At 45.4% G+C, this 13,371-nt stretch overlaps 1 protein-coding gene across 4 annotated transcripts in view; it reads left to right on the top strand.

Annotated features, from left to right (window-relative positions):
• Positions 1–834: 834 nt before the first annotated feature.
• SYT9 (synaptotagmin 9) overlaps positions 835–13,371 on the top strand; it is a 108,629-nt gene continuing 96,092 nt past the window's right edge. For 2 of the 4 annotated variants that reach the window (XR_009630910.2, XM_060766594.2), the window contains exon 1: positions 835–1,289. Coding sequence is in view for 3 of the 4 variants with exons in the window: in XM_060766594.2 (XP_060622577.1) it covers positions 1,142–1,289 (148 nt within the window). In the remaining variant the exon portion in view is untranslated. The remainder of the gene's footprint in view (positions 1,290–13,371) is intronic. The other 2 variants (XM_060766614.2, XM_060766604.2) reach the window with 2 other exon arrangements.

The raw sequence follows: 13,371 nt of genomic DNA, 5'->3' as shown, positions 1-13,371 counted from the left end.
TAGTCTGCCATATAATGCAGTTTCAAACTGTATGACACAGTCAGTAGACTTGTATAAGGCCGTTTAACTGCTTTATACTAACCATATAAGGCCATTTCAAATTGAATTATAAGGCAATGTAGATGGGGCCTATGGGGCCCTTCCAGCAAACTGAGGCAGGGGTCCCCAATGTGCACCTGAGCCCCTCAACACAGCCCCTTCCTTCTTGCTCCTTCTTCTCCATCCTCCTTTCTTCTCCGTCCTCCTTCCTCTCCTTCCTTGCTTTGCCTCACTACTCCTTCCTTCCTTCCCCTCTCTCCTTCCCTCGGTCCTTCCTTCCTTCATTCCCTCTTTCCTTCCTTCCCCTCCCTACTCCTTCCTCCCTCCCTCCCTTCCATCCTTCCTTCCTTCACTCCCTCCTTCCCCTCCTTACTCCTTCCTTCCTCTCCCTACTCCTTCTTTCCTCCCTTCCCCTCTCTCCTTCCTTCCTTCCTTCCTTCCTTCCTTCCTTCCCCTCCCTCCTTCTTTCACTCCCTCCTTCCTTCACTCCCTCCTTCCTTCCTCTTCCTACTCCTTCTTTCCTTTCCCCTCCCTCCTTCCTTTCCCTCCCTCCTTCCTTCACTCCCTCCTTCCTACCTTCCCCTCCCTACTCCTTCCTTCCTTCCTTCCTTCCTTCCTTCCTTCCTTCCTTCCTTCCTTCCTTCCTTCCTTCCTTCCTTCCTTCCTTCCTTCCTTCCTTCCTTCCTTTCCTTTCCTTCAGGTGCAGAGAGGGTTCCTGCCGCGAGGGGCCGCTGTTCGGGCGCAGGTGGGAGCCGAGGCAAAAGGCGCGTCCCGACTGGGGCGCAACTGGTGTCGGGCCCGCCCCGTTTCAAGGCGGCTCCTCCGCAGCTCCGAGGCGAAGTTGCGAGGCAGGGAGGGGGCGCGGCGGGCGGCAAGGGGGCCTCGTTGCTGTTGCTGCTGCCGGCGCTGCTCTTGCCTCTGCTCCTTCCTCCTCCTTCCTCGCCCTCGCCTTCCTCCCCCTCTCCGAAGCATGCGGGCGGCTCCACCGTGGCCTCGGCGAGAAGAAGGAGGTCAGGAGGCGCGCCGGGCGCCGGAGCCGCGGAGGAAGCGCGTGTGAAGGACCGGAGCGCGCCCTCTCTACTCACAAGGATGCTGGGGAGCGATGCCAGGCGGCAGGGAGGACGCGATTTGCCAGAAAGCGCTGAAGCTGCTGGTCGAGCTCTGCTCCGACGGGACGCTGGAGCACGAGGGCTGCCTGGAGTTCAACTACTACCTGCGGGACAGCGGCAGACCCCGGAGCCCCGACGCCGGTAAGAGGAGGAGAACCAGGGTCTTCCCGCTCCCCTTGGGTTCTAGGGTGCCTTCCCAGCCTCCCCCTGGGCGCATCCACACCTCTTGAACTGGCCTGGCTCCATCCTCGGGGATCTGGAGATTCAGGAGACACCAGCACTCTTTGGCAGAGAGAGAGAGAGAGAGAGAGAGAGCGCCCCAAACCTTTGAAGCCACAACTCCCATGATTCTATTCCCTTGACCCATGGAAATGAAACTGGTGTCAAACTGCAGGAATTCTACAGTGTAAATGCACCTCACCTGAGCCTAAAGGTTCTGTCTGGCAGACTTGTTTACAGTGTCTGAGATGAGCGATGTGTTCCTTGTGGTTGGAGGTGGACATCTAGGGAATGAATCCACTTTAAATCCAGTTTCTGCCTCCTGCAGATTTCTGGAGTTTGTAGTTTAGTGAGGCTGTTAAAGGCTTTCCTCTAAACTACAAACCCCAGAATTCTGCAAGAGGCAGAAACCGGATTTAAAGTGGATTCATTCTCTAGTGTGATGAGGTCCCATCCACACTAGAATTAATGCACTTTGATACCACTTTTAACTGTCATGGCTCAAGCCTATGGAGTCCTGAGAATTGCTGTTTAACAAGGCCAAATAAGGCTGGTGCTTAACTAAGCTAGAGCTCTTGCAATTCCATACACTTGAGTCAGTTAAAGTGGTGTCAAACTGCATCAATTCTACAATGTAGACTAGGCACATCATGTTTCTCTGCTCATTTGAATTGGGATTTTTTTTTTGCTTGCTTTTAAAAAGTGTATGATGCATACAATTGTGTTTTTAATTGTATTTAAAAAGTATTTAAGGAGGAGGATAGTTATTTATTTGTTAGTTTTTATTAGTAACGCATAGGGGGATGTATGTCATGGGTTGGAAGGACTATGGGATCATTTTTGTATTTGATTCCTTGGTTTTGTTTTCTATTTTGGTATCTATGCTTTCTATTGGGGGGGGGGGGGGTTAAGTTACATTTTTGAAAAATATAAACATTTTTAAAAGGGCATGATCACAGTTTCAAATGGTATAGAATAGGCATGGGAAAGCTTGGGCCCTCTGGGTGTTTTGGACTTCAACTCACTTCAATTCCTAACAATAGGCTGTTAGGAATTGTGGGAGTTGAAGACCTAAACGCCTGGAAGGCCCAAGCTTGCCCATGCCTGGTATAGAATGATTTCATTGCATGGCTTCGGAAGCCACTTTGGGTCCCACTCTGTGGGCCCTTCCACACAGCCCTATATCCCAGAATATAAAGTCAGAAAATCCCACATTATCTGCTTTGAACTGGAATGTATGTCAGTGTGGACTCAGATAACCCAGTTCAAAGCAGATATTGTGGAATTTTCTGCCCTGATATTCTAGGATATAGGGCTGTGTGGAAGGGCCCTGAGATAAGCGACACATAAAGAAATAAATCCTCCCTGTTTTGCTGGAGCTGGCAAAGTCTCCCTCTCCCCCCAATTTTGGCATATTTGTCCTGCTTGCGGCATGCAGCTCTGGATCGGGACCTCTATATGAGGCTGGAATTGAGGTCCCTGCAAGGAAAAAGCACCTACTCACAGCCCCAAAGCCTTCTCCGATCCATTTCTAAAACCCGTTTAGGCACCACTGCTTTTGCTCTCAATGGCAACTCCTGCCATGCTTCAGAAGAAAGAGGGAGAATTCAGTTTGAGCTGCTGTGGAAAAGACTCCTGTCAGCTTGAATATTATAGCTCCATACTTTCAAGGGTCCTAGATCCTGGTCTTCCCCCTGTTTACCCAAGTCCTGACCAATCCCATAGGAGTTGCCCACACATAAGTGTGCCTAGATTGAGACCGCAGGCTAGCTCACACAGGGTGCCACCTGAATTATTTTTAGATCCATCCCCATCGCTGCTGTAAGGACTGCCGCTCCCATCTGAAGGCTGAACCAAATAAACATCTCTCCAGGAATGCCAGCAAATGATAGCCTTGACTGAACACAATCCTGCGACGAGAGTGGTTTGTTCTTCTGTCACAGGCAGGACGCTTCACATTGTTCTTCTTCAAAGAAACAGAGGGATCGGAGCACTTCGAGAGACACATCATCTTGCATTTACTTTTGTGTGTTTTCATACGCCCACAGATTATTCTTTCTCTCTCTCCGTCTGACACACACACACACTGTAACAGTTAGGAGGAATAAAATGTGATAAAAACGCTATGTTACCCTTGTTAGCTCTCCTGTCGTTCACTAGCTGGTAAACCTCTTTCCCCTTCCATTAGAAACAAATCTTGTTTTTCTTCAAAGATATTTCCTGACTATTGGATTGGAACTGATTAAGCAAGAGGATTGAGCCACAGCATAATAGTAGGATGCCTTTGACTTGAGAAGTTGTTTGCCTTAGGAGTTTGTTTTTCTGCTGGCTTTGATAAGTTTATTTCTAGGGTAGGGGTACTCCTCTTTGCAGCAATGAGCCTTGCAACAGTGGGTTGCTGTGAGTTTTCCAGGCTGTATGGCTTTGTTCCAGAAGCATTCTCTCCTGACATTTCGCCCACATCTATGGCAGGTATCCTCAGAGGTTGTGAAGTCTATTGGAAACTAGGCAAATTAGGTATATATATCTGTGGAATGTCCAGGGTGGGAGTCTTGTAACATTTTACTATGTTACATCTGTAGTCCAGGAAGTAACAGTTGTACTTAAGAAGGTTTTGTTTTGTTTTTGTACTTGATAAGAAGCAGGAACTTTTTAGAAACTTTGTATGCTCAAAGGCTTTTATGGCTGGAATCACTAGGATTGTTGTAGGTTCTTCAGGCTATATGGCCATGTTATAGAAACATTATCTCCTTTCATTTCGCCTACATCTTTGGCAAGCATCCTCAGAGGTTGTGAGGCCATCTCTGAGGATGCTTGCCATAGATGCAGGTGAAACGTCAGGAGAGAATGCTTCTAGAACATGGCCATATAGCCCGAAAAACCTACAACAACCCAGCTTTGTATGCTGTTTACATCAAAGTGATAAAGGTTTATATTCCTTCTTGAACTGTGATCCTGAGCATTCTTATTTGGGATTATGCTTGTTTGAATAAAAGAGGGATTTACGTTTAAATGAGTGTGTTTAATATCCTAGGGGGAAGCAAAAAGCTGGAATCTGCACCAGATGCAATGATTGTGTCTTATTTAAACCATTGTTTTCCTGAAGTGCAATCCCATTTCATGTCCAACAGTGGCATTTTTAATATACTGGTGAGCACGTTGAGCTTCTTCCCTGTGATTTCTGACTGCACAGCTTGCCAGCTTTTGGGGCTGATTATGGGATTTACGTTGGATTATGTCTTTAGAGTAGCATCTTTCATTGCTTAATCTTTTTGATAATGTTTGGAATTAAATTCTTCCTTGAAGAAGCCCCCTCTTCCTAAAACAACAGGAAACATTGCTTTACCCATGAGAAGGGGAATTGACCATGCTGCTGATTTTAAAGATTCAAAGTTGCTCTTGTTATTCATTTGCATTTCATCAAGGGAATGTTTTTCAAAGGGCTAACGTGCAACTAATATGTGTGTGTGAGTGAAAGCTGGATTCAGATAATGTCTAACCGAGTTTTGAAGTCGACACTCTCTAGTTGGGTTGGAATGCACTGCCCATTATCCCCAGTCAACCATTGGTTGAAGCTAGTGGAAGCTGTAGTGTAACACATGTGGAAGGTGCTGAAATGGAAAAGACTTATTTGAATACATAAGGAACTGTGATGGCGCAATGGATTAAACCCTTGTGCCGGCTGAACTGCTGACCTGAAAGTCAGTGGTTTGAATCCACAAGATGGGTTGAGTTCCCATCTGTCAGCTCCAGCTACCCATGCGGGCACATGAGAGAAGCTTCCCACAGGATGGTAACACAGCCGGGCATCCCTGGGCAATGACTCTGCAGATGGGCAATTTTCTCACACCAGAAGTGACTTGCAGCTTCTCAAGTCACTTCTGATACAGTAAAAAAATTGTGACTCTATACTTTTGATCTGGAGACATATACATTTTGGGTATCAGCGTTATACCATGCCTGTTCTTTTCATGTCCACTTTTTGACCTTTTCAGTTTTGATCTTCTTTGTCCTGTTCCTAAACCACGATCCTTGACACATTCCATCCTTGTTGCCTTTTTATTTCTTATGGAGCCACACTGAGCACTCAGGTGTTGAATGTTACTCAACATTGAGTTTGGCTTGGGTAGCTTGATGTCTGTTGCAATTGGAAAGGTATGTTTTTTTTTACTGCAGAGCCACATCAACCTCACATCTACTTCAAAACTACAATATTAACAGTAGATTTCATATTATGGGCTATTAATTCTAGTCCTACCTCTCAGAGCAGAGATACAAGACTGAGTGTGATTGCAGTCTTTTTATATGTTAGTGGTTTAGCTCCGGGCCCTTCCAGACAGCCCTATATCCCAGGATCTGATCCCAGGTTCTCTGCTTTAAACTGGATTATATGAGACCCCACTGCCAGATAATCTGGGATAAACAGAAAACCTGGGATCAGATCCTGGAATATAGGGCCTGTCTGAAAGGGCCCTCAGACTGAAAGTTAGGGATAACAGCCTTAGATAACTTTACAGCTTTGGTGTAAGCTTCTCTTCAGCTTCAGTTCAACCTGTTATGGGGTTCTGATATGTCTGAGCAACAATGCAGTTGTTGTAAATTCTACAGAACCCAACCAGCTTGGTTGAGCATGAATTGTCTTGCAAGAATGTCCTCAGTCACCATGTCCTATCCTTAAATCTCTAACCTGAAGTCACTGGACTGTATGTCCAGAAGACTGTATTTAATATATTTCACACAATGAACTGAGGCAAGGAACCCATCTCTCTGCAGCAACTCATTTATTTAGGAGAAAGAATAAGGAGGCCACACTAGAGCCCAATCCTGAAGACCTTATTATTTTGGTCTTTTCTATTGATATATCAGGGCATTTCTCACTTCTTTCTGTTGGAGTATTTCAAAAATAACTGGTCTGAATTAAGAAATGGCCAGAACACTTTTCCTCTGGGTAGATCTTTGTCTGTACTCTCATGGCTTGTTCTCAGTCTTGCAGCTCTTCTGATGTCTGAGGTGGAGTATCCATTGGCCTGCAGAGCCCAGTTTAGGTGGTTCAATTCATCTTGGAGGAGGTGGGGTTCGCAGATTCTTTTTGCACTGTCTGCCAGGGCTTTAATGGTTCTTCTTTTTTGACTTGGATGATGGTTGGAATTTTTATGTAGGTAAATACAAAGGTCCACTCATAGGTAAAGTGTTCTTGCTATACATCAGTGGAACCACTGACCGCATAGGGAAGCTGGTGAGGAAACACAACGTACAACCTATCTATAGACTCACTAAGAAAATCCAACAAATTCTACATTCAGCAAAGGACAAGAGGGATCCTCTCCCTTCTGCAGGAGTCTACCGTACACCATGCAGCTGTGGACAAGTCTACATAGGGACCACCAAACGCAGTATTGCCCAGACATGAATCAAGGAACATGAAAGGCACTGCAGACTACTTCAACCAGAGAAGTCAGCCATAGCAGAGCACCTGATGAACCAACCTGGACACAGCATATTATTTGAAAACATAGAAATGCTGGACCACTCTAACAACCATCATGTCAGAATACACAGAAAAGCCATTGAAATCCATAAGCATGTGGATAACAGAAAGGAAAAACCATGAAAATGAACAAAATATAGCTACCAGTATTAAAAAAAACCTCTAACATTATAACAGTAAATAAAAAACAAACTCAAACACAGGGGAACTCCAGACAAGAAACAATGAGGAAGACCTAATCACCTCTCAACAAAGAAATTTCCCAGGCACTAACAAGTCACACCTAAAAACTGTCAGGCCATCAGATGCTTATCAAGGTGGCCAATTGAAACATTCACACCTAGCTCCAACAGACAAGAGTTCTTTCTCACACCCTGGACATCCCACAGATATATAAACCCAATGTTGCCAGTTTCCAACGGACCTCACAACCTCTGAGGATGCCTGCCATAGGTGCAGGTGAAATGTCAGGAGAGAATGCTTCTAGAACATGGCCATACAGCCCGAAAAACCTACAACAACCCAGTGATTCCAGCCATGAAAGCCTTCGACAATACAATTCATGTCCTGTCAACTTTGTTAGAGTCTCCTCCCAACAGTTTGTTGTTTGATGTTCAGTGGCTATACAAATCCATCACTGCAATTTTGTAAGCATAACTTCCAAGCTGACAAATTAACGGAAAACAAAGCCTTATTGGAAGAACAGTTACCTATTTCAGCCCTGTAAAGAAATCTTTTAAAGTGTTTACCCTAAAAGATGGTTTCCATGTTTCCTTCACATCTAAACCACCTGGATAATGTTTGGGGGTGTTACAGCATAGAAGGAAACAACTCTGTCCCATTATAAAGTGCTGCCTGATCACCTGGAAGTGTTTTTAGTGACAGGCATCTTATTGAAGGAATACTCATGAACCTAGCCTCTTTTGAGGAACGAAATCTAGTATCAAATTTATAGAAATAACATTAATTATATACTGGGTTTACACAATCTCTGCTTCAAATATTCCTAAGCATTTCAAGCACTAGTTCTTAAATATAAAAGTTAAAAATAAATTAGCAGGTAAAAAAATTAAACATGGGTGTCACAAGTTGCACTGTGCCTATAAATTATACCAGGTGTGACTGATGGATATGTCAGAAGGAATTCATAAAATGATTGTTTCATTATGTCTTTGTCATGCTGCTGAATTCTATATAACATTTTAGAGACAGCCTATTAGACAATTTTGAGTTGGACTTTGTTGAAATTGATTTTTTTTCCCTTCTGAAATCCCTAATGCTATATTTCATATAGATTCATCCAGATCCTGTTTTATCCAGATCCAGTTTTATCCAGATCCCAGAGCCCCCGGTGGCCCAATGGGTTAAACCCTTGTGCCGGCAGGACTGAAGACTGACAGGTTGGATGTTCAAATCTGGGGAGAGCGTGGATGAGATCCCTCTGTCAGCTCCAGCTCTCCATGGGGGGGGGGGGGGGACATGAGAGAAGCCTCCCACAAGGATGATAAAATATCAAAACACCCAGGCGTCCCCTGTGTAGTGTCCTTGTAGACAGCCAATTCTCTCACACTGGAAATGACTTGCAGTTTCTCAAGTCACTCCTGAAATGCAAAAAATAAATAAATTCATATCCTATTGACAACATTGGAATTGCTTCAGTTTGGCTCCAGAATAAGTTTGTTTTAAAATCTTTGATGTAGTCAAAACTTTTTGGATTTTTTAATATATATTTTTTTGCAGAAGATACTTTGTCTTCATTGTGAAACTGTATGCTTTTATTCACAGTTGCTTAAGTGTCACTTTCCCAATTTGATCCATTCTTCTCTCAAAAGGTGGTGGATAAAACAGTAATGTAGATTAAGGAAATTTTAGCTGCAGCTTTTCAAGGGAGGTGGAATGTCCTGCTGCCTTGCTTGCACATATCTTGTGTTCATTTGCATCTATTTATTTATTTATTCAGTGTCCTGACTTTCTCTCAACATGGGAGTTATGGTTTATGGTACAAGTTAAAAGAAAATCACCATGACTATATCATATAAAAGTTGCAAAACAGCTATCAAAACCTATCCAGGTAAAAGCCTTTTTGTACAGGTTTATTATTCCACAAGGAAGACTTTTCTCTTATCTAAAGTCTCATAGAATCATAGAGTTGGAAGCGATCTCATGAGCCATCCAGTCCAACCGCCTGTCAAGAAGAAAAGTCACATTCAAAGTACCCCTGACAGATGGCCATCCAGCCTCTGCTTAAAACCCTCCAAATAAGGAGCCTCCACCACACTCCTGGGCAGAGAGTTCCACTTCTGAAAAGCTCTCATAGTTAGGAAGTTCTTCCTAATGATCAGGTGGAATCTCCTTTCTTGTAGTTTGAAGCCATTGTTCCATGTCCTTGTCTCCAGGGCAGCAGAAAACAAGTCTTACCCTTGAATTTTATGTAGTTTCTCGACTGACCAAGCAAGGCTATTATGTCCATCACTCCTCCCCTATTCTACTATTTAATTCAAACTTTTGAATGAATCTTGCCTGTATTGCATCTTTTTGTTGTTATATTCCCATGTGTGTAAATACTCCTGTCTGTCTGTCTGAGGGGCATATAGTCACTGGCGACAAGAATGCTGTAATACTTCGGGCTGGAATACAGATTACTAATAGTTAATAACATTATGTGCATCACCACTAATATGCAGTTATTAGATGTACCTTAGGTTCCTACATGGCAGATTAGGATAGATGCTGCCATCTGGATCAGAAAACTGGCGAGAAGACACAGTCCTGTCTACATTCATGTGGTTGAGATGATTTGTTGACTGTCTTGTTATCGCCTCTTTTCTTCAACCCATGTGTTAATCAATGCTGTCATAGCAATGAACATGGTGTAGGTGTGGGCAGCAGGCGGAAGCAGAATAGGCACCTAGACTGAGCAGTTGTATGCTTCAGATGTAATGTTGTGTCTGTCTTGTTCTAAGGTTCCATAATTGGAAGCTGTCACGTAGTGCCTGATCACTCTTCTGGAAATAGGAGTGGCATTTCTGTCCATGGCTTGTTTATTGCATCATCTGAACCCATCCCTCTGGCTTGTCTCTTTCCAGGCAGGCTAGAATCAGTCATCACTACAGACAGTTTAGAGGCAGAAGATCTATGTAGGCTTTTTAGCTGATTTCACAAGAGTAGATGGGTAGGATGCATGAGCCAGAATTGGATGTGGGAGCATTAAGGACAACTGCTGAATTGGTCCAGACAGTTTAGTAATAGTTTTGCCTTCAGTTCCCATAATGGTCAATAAATCTCATGCAGGAAGCACAGCAACAGTAGGTGAACATTATTATCTGTTCCCTCTTGCATTCTCCAAGGGATGATAAACAGAAACATATTAAGTTTGGCATCTAGACTACTAACCATCGATAACCATCAATAACCTCATCCTCCATGCCTTCCACTAATGTTCCTTGTAAATCTGTTCATGTTGGTAGCCATAACTATGCCTTATGTCAGTGAATTCCACAGTTTAACTATATGCTGTGAAGAAGCATTTCCATTTCTTAACTTGTCTCCCATTTGACGTCAGAATATGATTTCAGATTCAAGTATTATAAGAAGAAAGGGGTTTCTACACATCCTCATCATGCATAACTTTGAATATAAAGGAGTTTGAAAGCTCAGTCTTAATATGCAAATAGTACATGCATGAGTCTCATTTGCTATGCCTACTGGTTGAATTATTACATGTAAATGCAATACAATGGGTAGTTCTTAATACAATGCTAGCCTTGATAGGAACTACATTTCTTTGTCTTTAGTGAAACCTGCAATTTTTATTGCTTTAGTTTAGGTTTATTATTGCATCAGATGCCAGACATTGAAAAATGACCTAAATACTTTAGAGCAGGGGTCCCCAAACTAAGGCCCGCGGGCCGTATCCGGCCCCCCAGGGGCATTTATCCGGCCCGCGCTGGGTCACCGTGCCCTGAAGGGCTGCCCCTCCCAAGGGCAGCAAGAAAGGGCCGGATAAATGGGCGCCGTTAGAGCCCGGGGAGAGCTGGGCACCGGTGTCTGGAGGAGGAGCAGGAGCAGGAGGCTGGGGAGGAGGAAGAAGCAGAGCTGGGCTCCCCTTCTCCACTCGGCCCTCCTGGCTTTAGCTTCCGGCAGGCAGCTCACGCAGGGCTGGTCTAGCAGCATTGCCTGCTCTGGGAGTTGGAGCAGTCTCTTATCTACTCTGCCCAGGCAGCAGCGCCCCTTCTCCTCTTCTTCCTCTTCCTTCTCCAGCTGGCCATCGAGGAGGAGGAGGAGGAGGAGGCGGAGGAGAAGGGGTGTTGCTGCAGTTTCTTCTCCAACTGGCCATTGAAGAGGAAGAGGAGGAAGAAGAGAAGAAACGCAGCAGCGCCCCTTCTCCTCTTCTTCCTCCTCCTGTTCCAGCTGGTCATTGAGGAGGAGGAGGAAGAAGAAGAGGAGAAGGGGGTGTTGCTGCAGTTTCTTCTCTTCTTCCTCCTCTTCCTCTTCGATGACCAGTTGAAGGAAGGAGGAGGAAGGAGGGCTGCTGCTGCCTTTCTCCTCCCCCTCCTCCAACTGGCCATTGAAGAGGAAGAGGAGGAAGAAGAGAAGAAACGCAGCAGCGCCCCTTCTCCTTCTCTTCTTCATCCTCCTGTTTCAGCTCGCCATCGAGGAGGAGGAGGAAGAGGAGGAGAAGGGGCGCTGCTGCAGCTTCTTCTCTTTTTCCTCCTCTTCCACTTCGATGGCCAGTTGGAGGAAGGAGGAGGAAGAAGAGGAGAAGGCCACTGCTGCCTTTCTCCTCCCCCTCCTCCAACTGGCCATTGAAGAGGAAGAGGAGGAAGAAGAGAAGAAACTGCAGCAACACCCCTTCTCCTCTTCTTCTTCCTCCTCCTCCTCAATGACCAGCTGGAACAGGAGGAGGAAGAAGAGGAGAAGGCGCGCTGCTGCTTTCTTCTCTTCTTCCTCCTCCTCCAATTGGCTCTCGAGAAGGAAGAGGAGGAAGAAGAGGAGAAAGGGTGCTGCTGCTGTTTCTTCTTTTCTTCCTCCTCCTTCTCCAGTTGGCCAACCAGGCAGGTTGGGAGCTGGTGAATCGCGGGAGGGGGGGTCTCCTCAGTGCTTCCATTTCCTTCCCGTGATCCACCAGCTACCTGGGGTCGCCTCCTCTCTCCCTTCTGCCCACCAGAAGGGAGACCTGGAAAGTGGGGAGGGGAATGGAAGTGCGGAGGAGAGCCCCCTCCCACAATCAAGCAGCTGCCCCCCTGCTTCCATTCTCCTCCCTGCTTTCCAGGTCTCCCTTCTGGGGATGGGGGAGAGGAGGAGGAGGCAACCCCAGGCTTTTCTCTCCTTGGCTGAGCCAGACAATACCTTCCTCCCTTCCCACCTCAGCCCCCCCCCCCCCCCCGTTTTCTAGCACCCCTTTCCCACCCCAGTATTCCATTTTTCTAGTTTCCCCCTTCTTATCCCAGTCTTTACTACCCCCATTCCCCAGTCCCTCTCTCTCCACTTTCCATCCCAGCCTCTCCCAGGTTCCAGCCCTTTCCCCATTTCAGTCTTGCCCCCTTTCCCACTGCAGTTTCCCACTTTCCAGCCTCCCTTTCCATCCCAACCTTTCCCAGTTTCCAAACCCCCTTTTCCATCTCAATCTTTCCTCCTTCTCCAGTTGCCCCCTTCCCACCGCAATCTGTCCTGCTTTTCCAGATATCCCCCTTTCACCTCATTTTTCCACTTTTTCTAACACCCCTTCCCATTCTTTCTCTCTCACCCCCTTCCCCAGTCAGTCTTTTCTCTATTGTTATTACATGTATTACTTTAACTATAGTCCGGCCCTCCAATGGTCTGAGGGACAGTGAACTGGCCCCCTGTTTAAAAAGTTTGAGGACCCGTGCTTTAGAGGATGGGACATTTAGATTGCTCTTCATTTGTTGAAATATCTCCGCATGGCAATTAAAAGAAACACTCTGGCTGTCTCCTTTTCTGGCAAAAAGTCAAATGCCTTGCCCTAGTTGAGAAAGTATATTGAATTTATGGAAAGGGAGAGGACTCCAGCAACAAGTCAGGCAGGCTGAGCTTTCTTTGGCTCAGCAGAATCCCATGGATAGTAGACAGGCCAAAGACAGCTTGATTTATTCAGACAAGCAGTCTCATTGAGTTAGTGAAAGGCAATTAATGGGCTCTGAAGAATGTCTCTTCAGGTTTTCAAGAACCGGAAGAATGGTGGCAACAGCATGGGGCCAACTAAGAAAAAAACCTGTACGTAATTAGGGCTGTTAGCTTGATTCTAACATTAATATTTAAGCTTCATTCATGTGAAAATGTTTACATTAGAAGATTTTGCCACTGTAGAGACGCTTGTTTAAGATAGCGAATATTTAAAGAACAAAAGCAATAAAAAGCCAGTAATTTTTTATCATTTTTTTACATAAGGCAAGCAATGGGTGCCTAGTTTTGCCAACAAAACTGGGAGTCCCTGGTGGTGCAATGGGTTAATGTGCTGAGCTGCAGAACTTGCTGACCGAAAGGTCGCAGATTTGA

This window comes from Anolis sagrei, chromosome 1 (genome assembly GCF_037176765.1).
Source record: "Anolis sagrei isolate rAnoSag1 chromosome 1, rAnoSag1.mat, whole genome shotgun sequence".
Classification (NCBI taxonomy): domain Eukaryota; kingdom Metazoa; phylum Chordata; class Lepidosauria; order Squamata; family Dactyloidae; genus Anolis; species Anolis sagrei.
The sequence above is the reverse complement of the archived record's forward strand: the minus strand, read 5'-3'. Positions and strand labels throughout refer to the sequence as shown.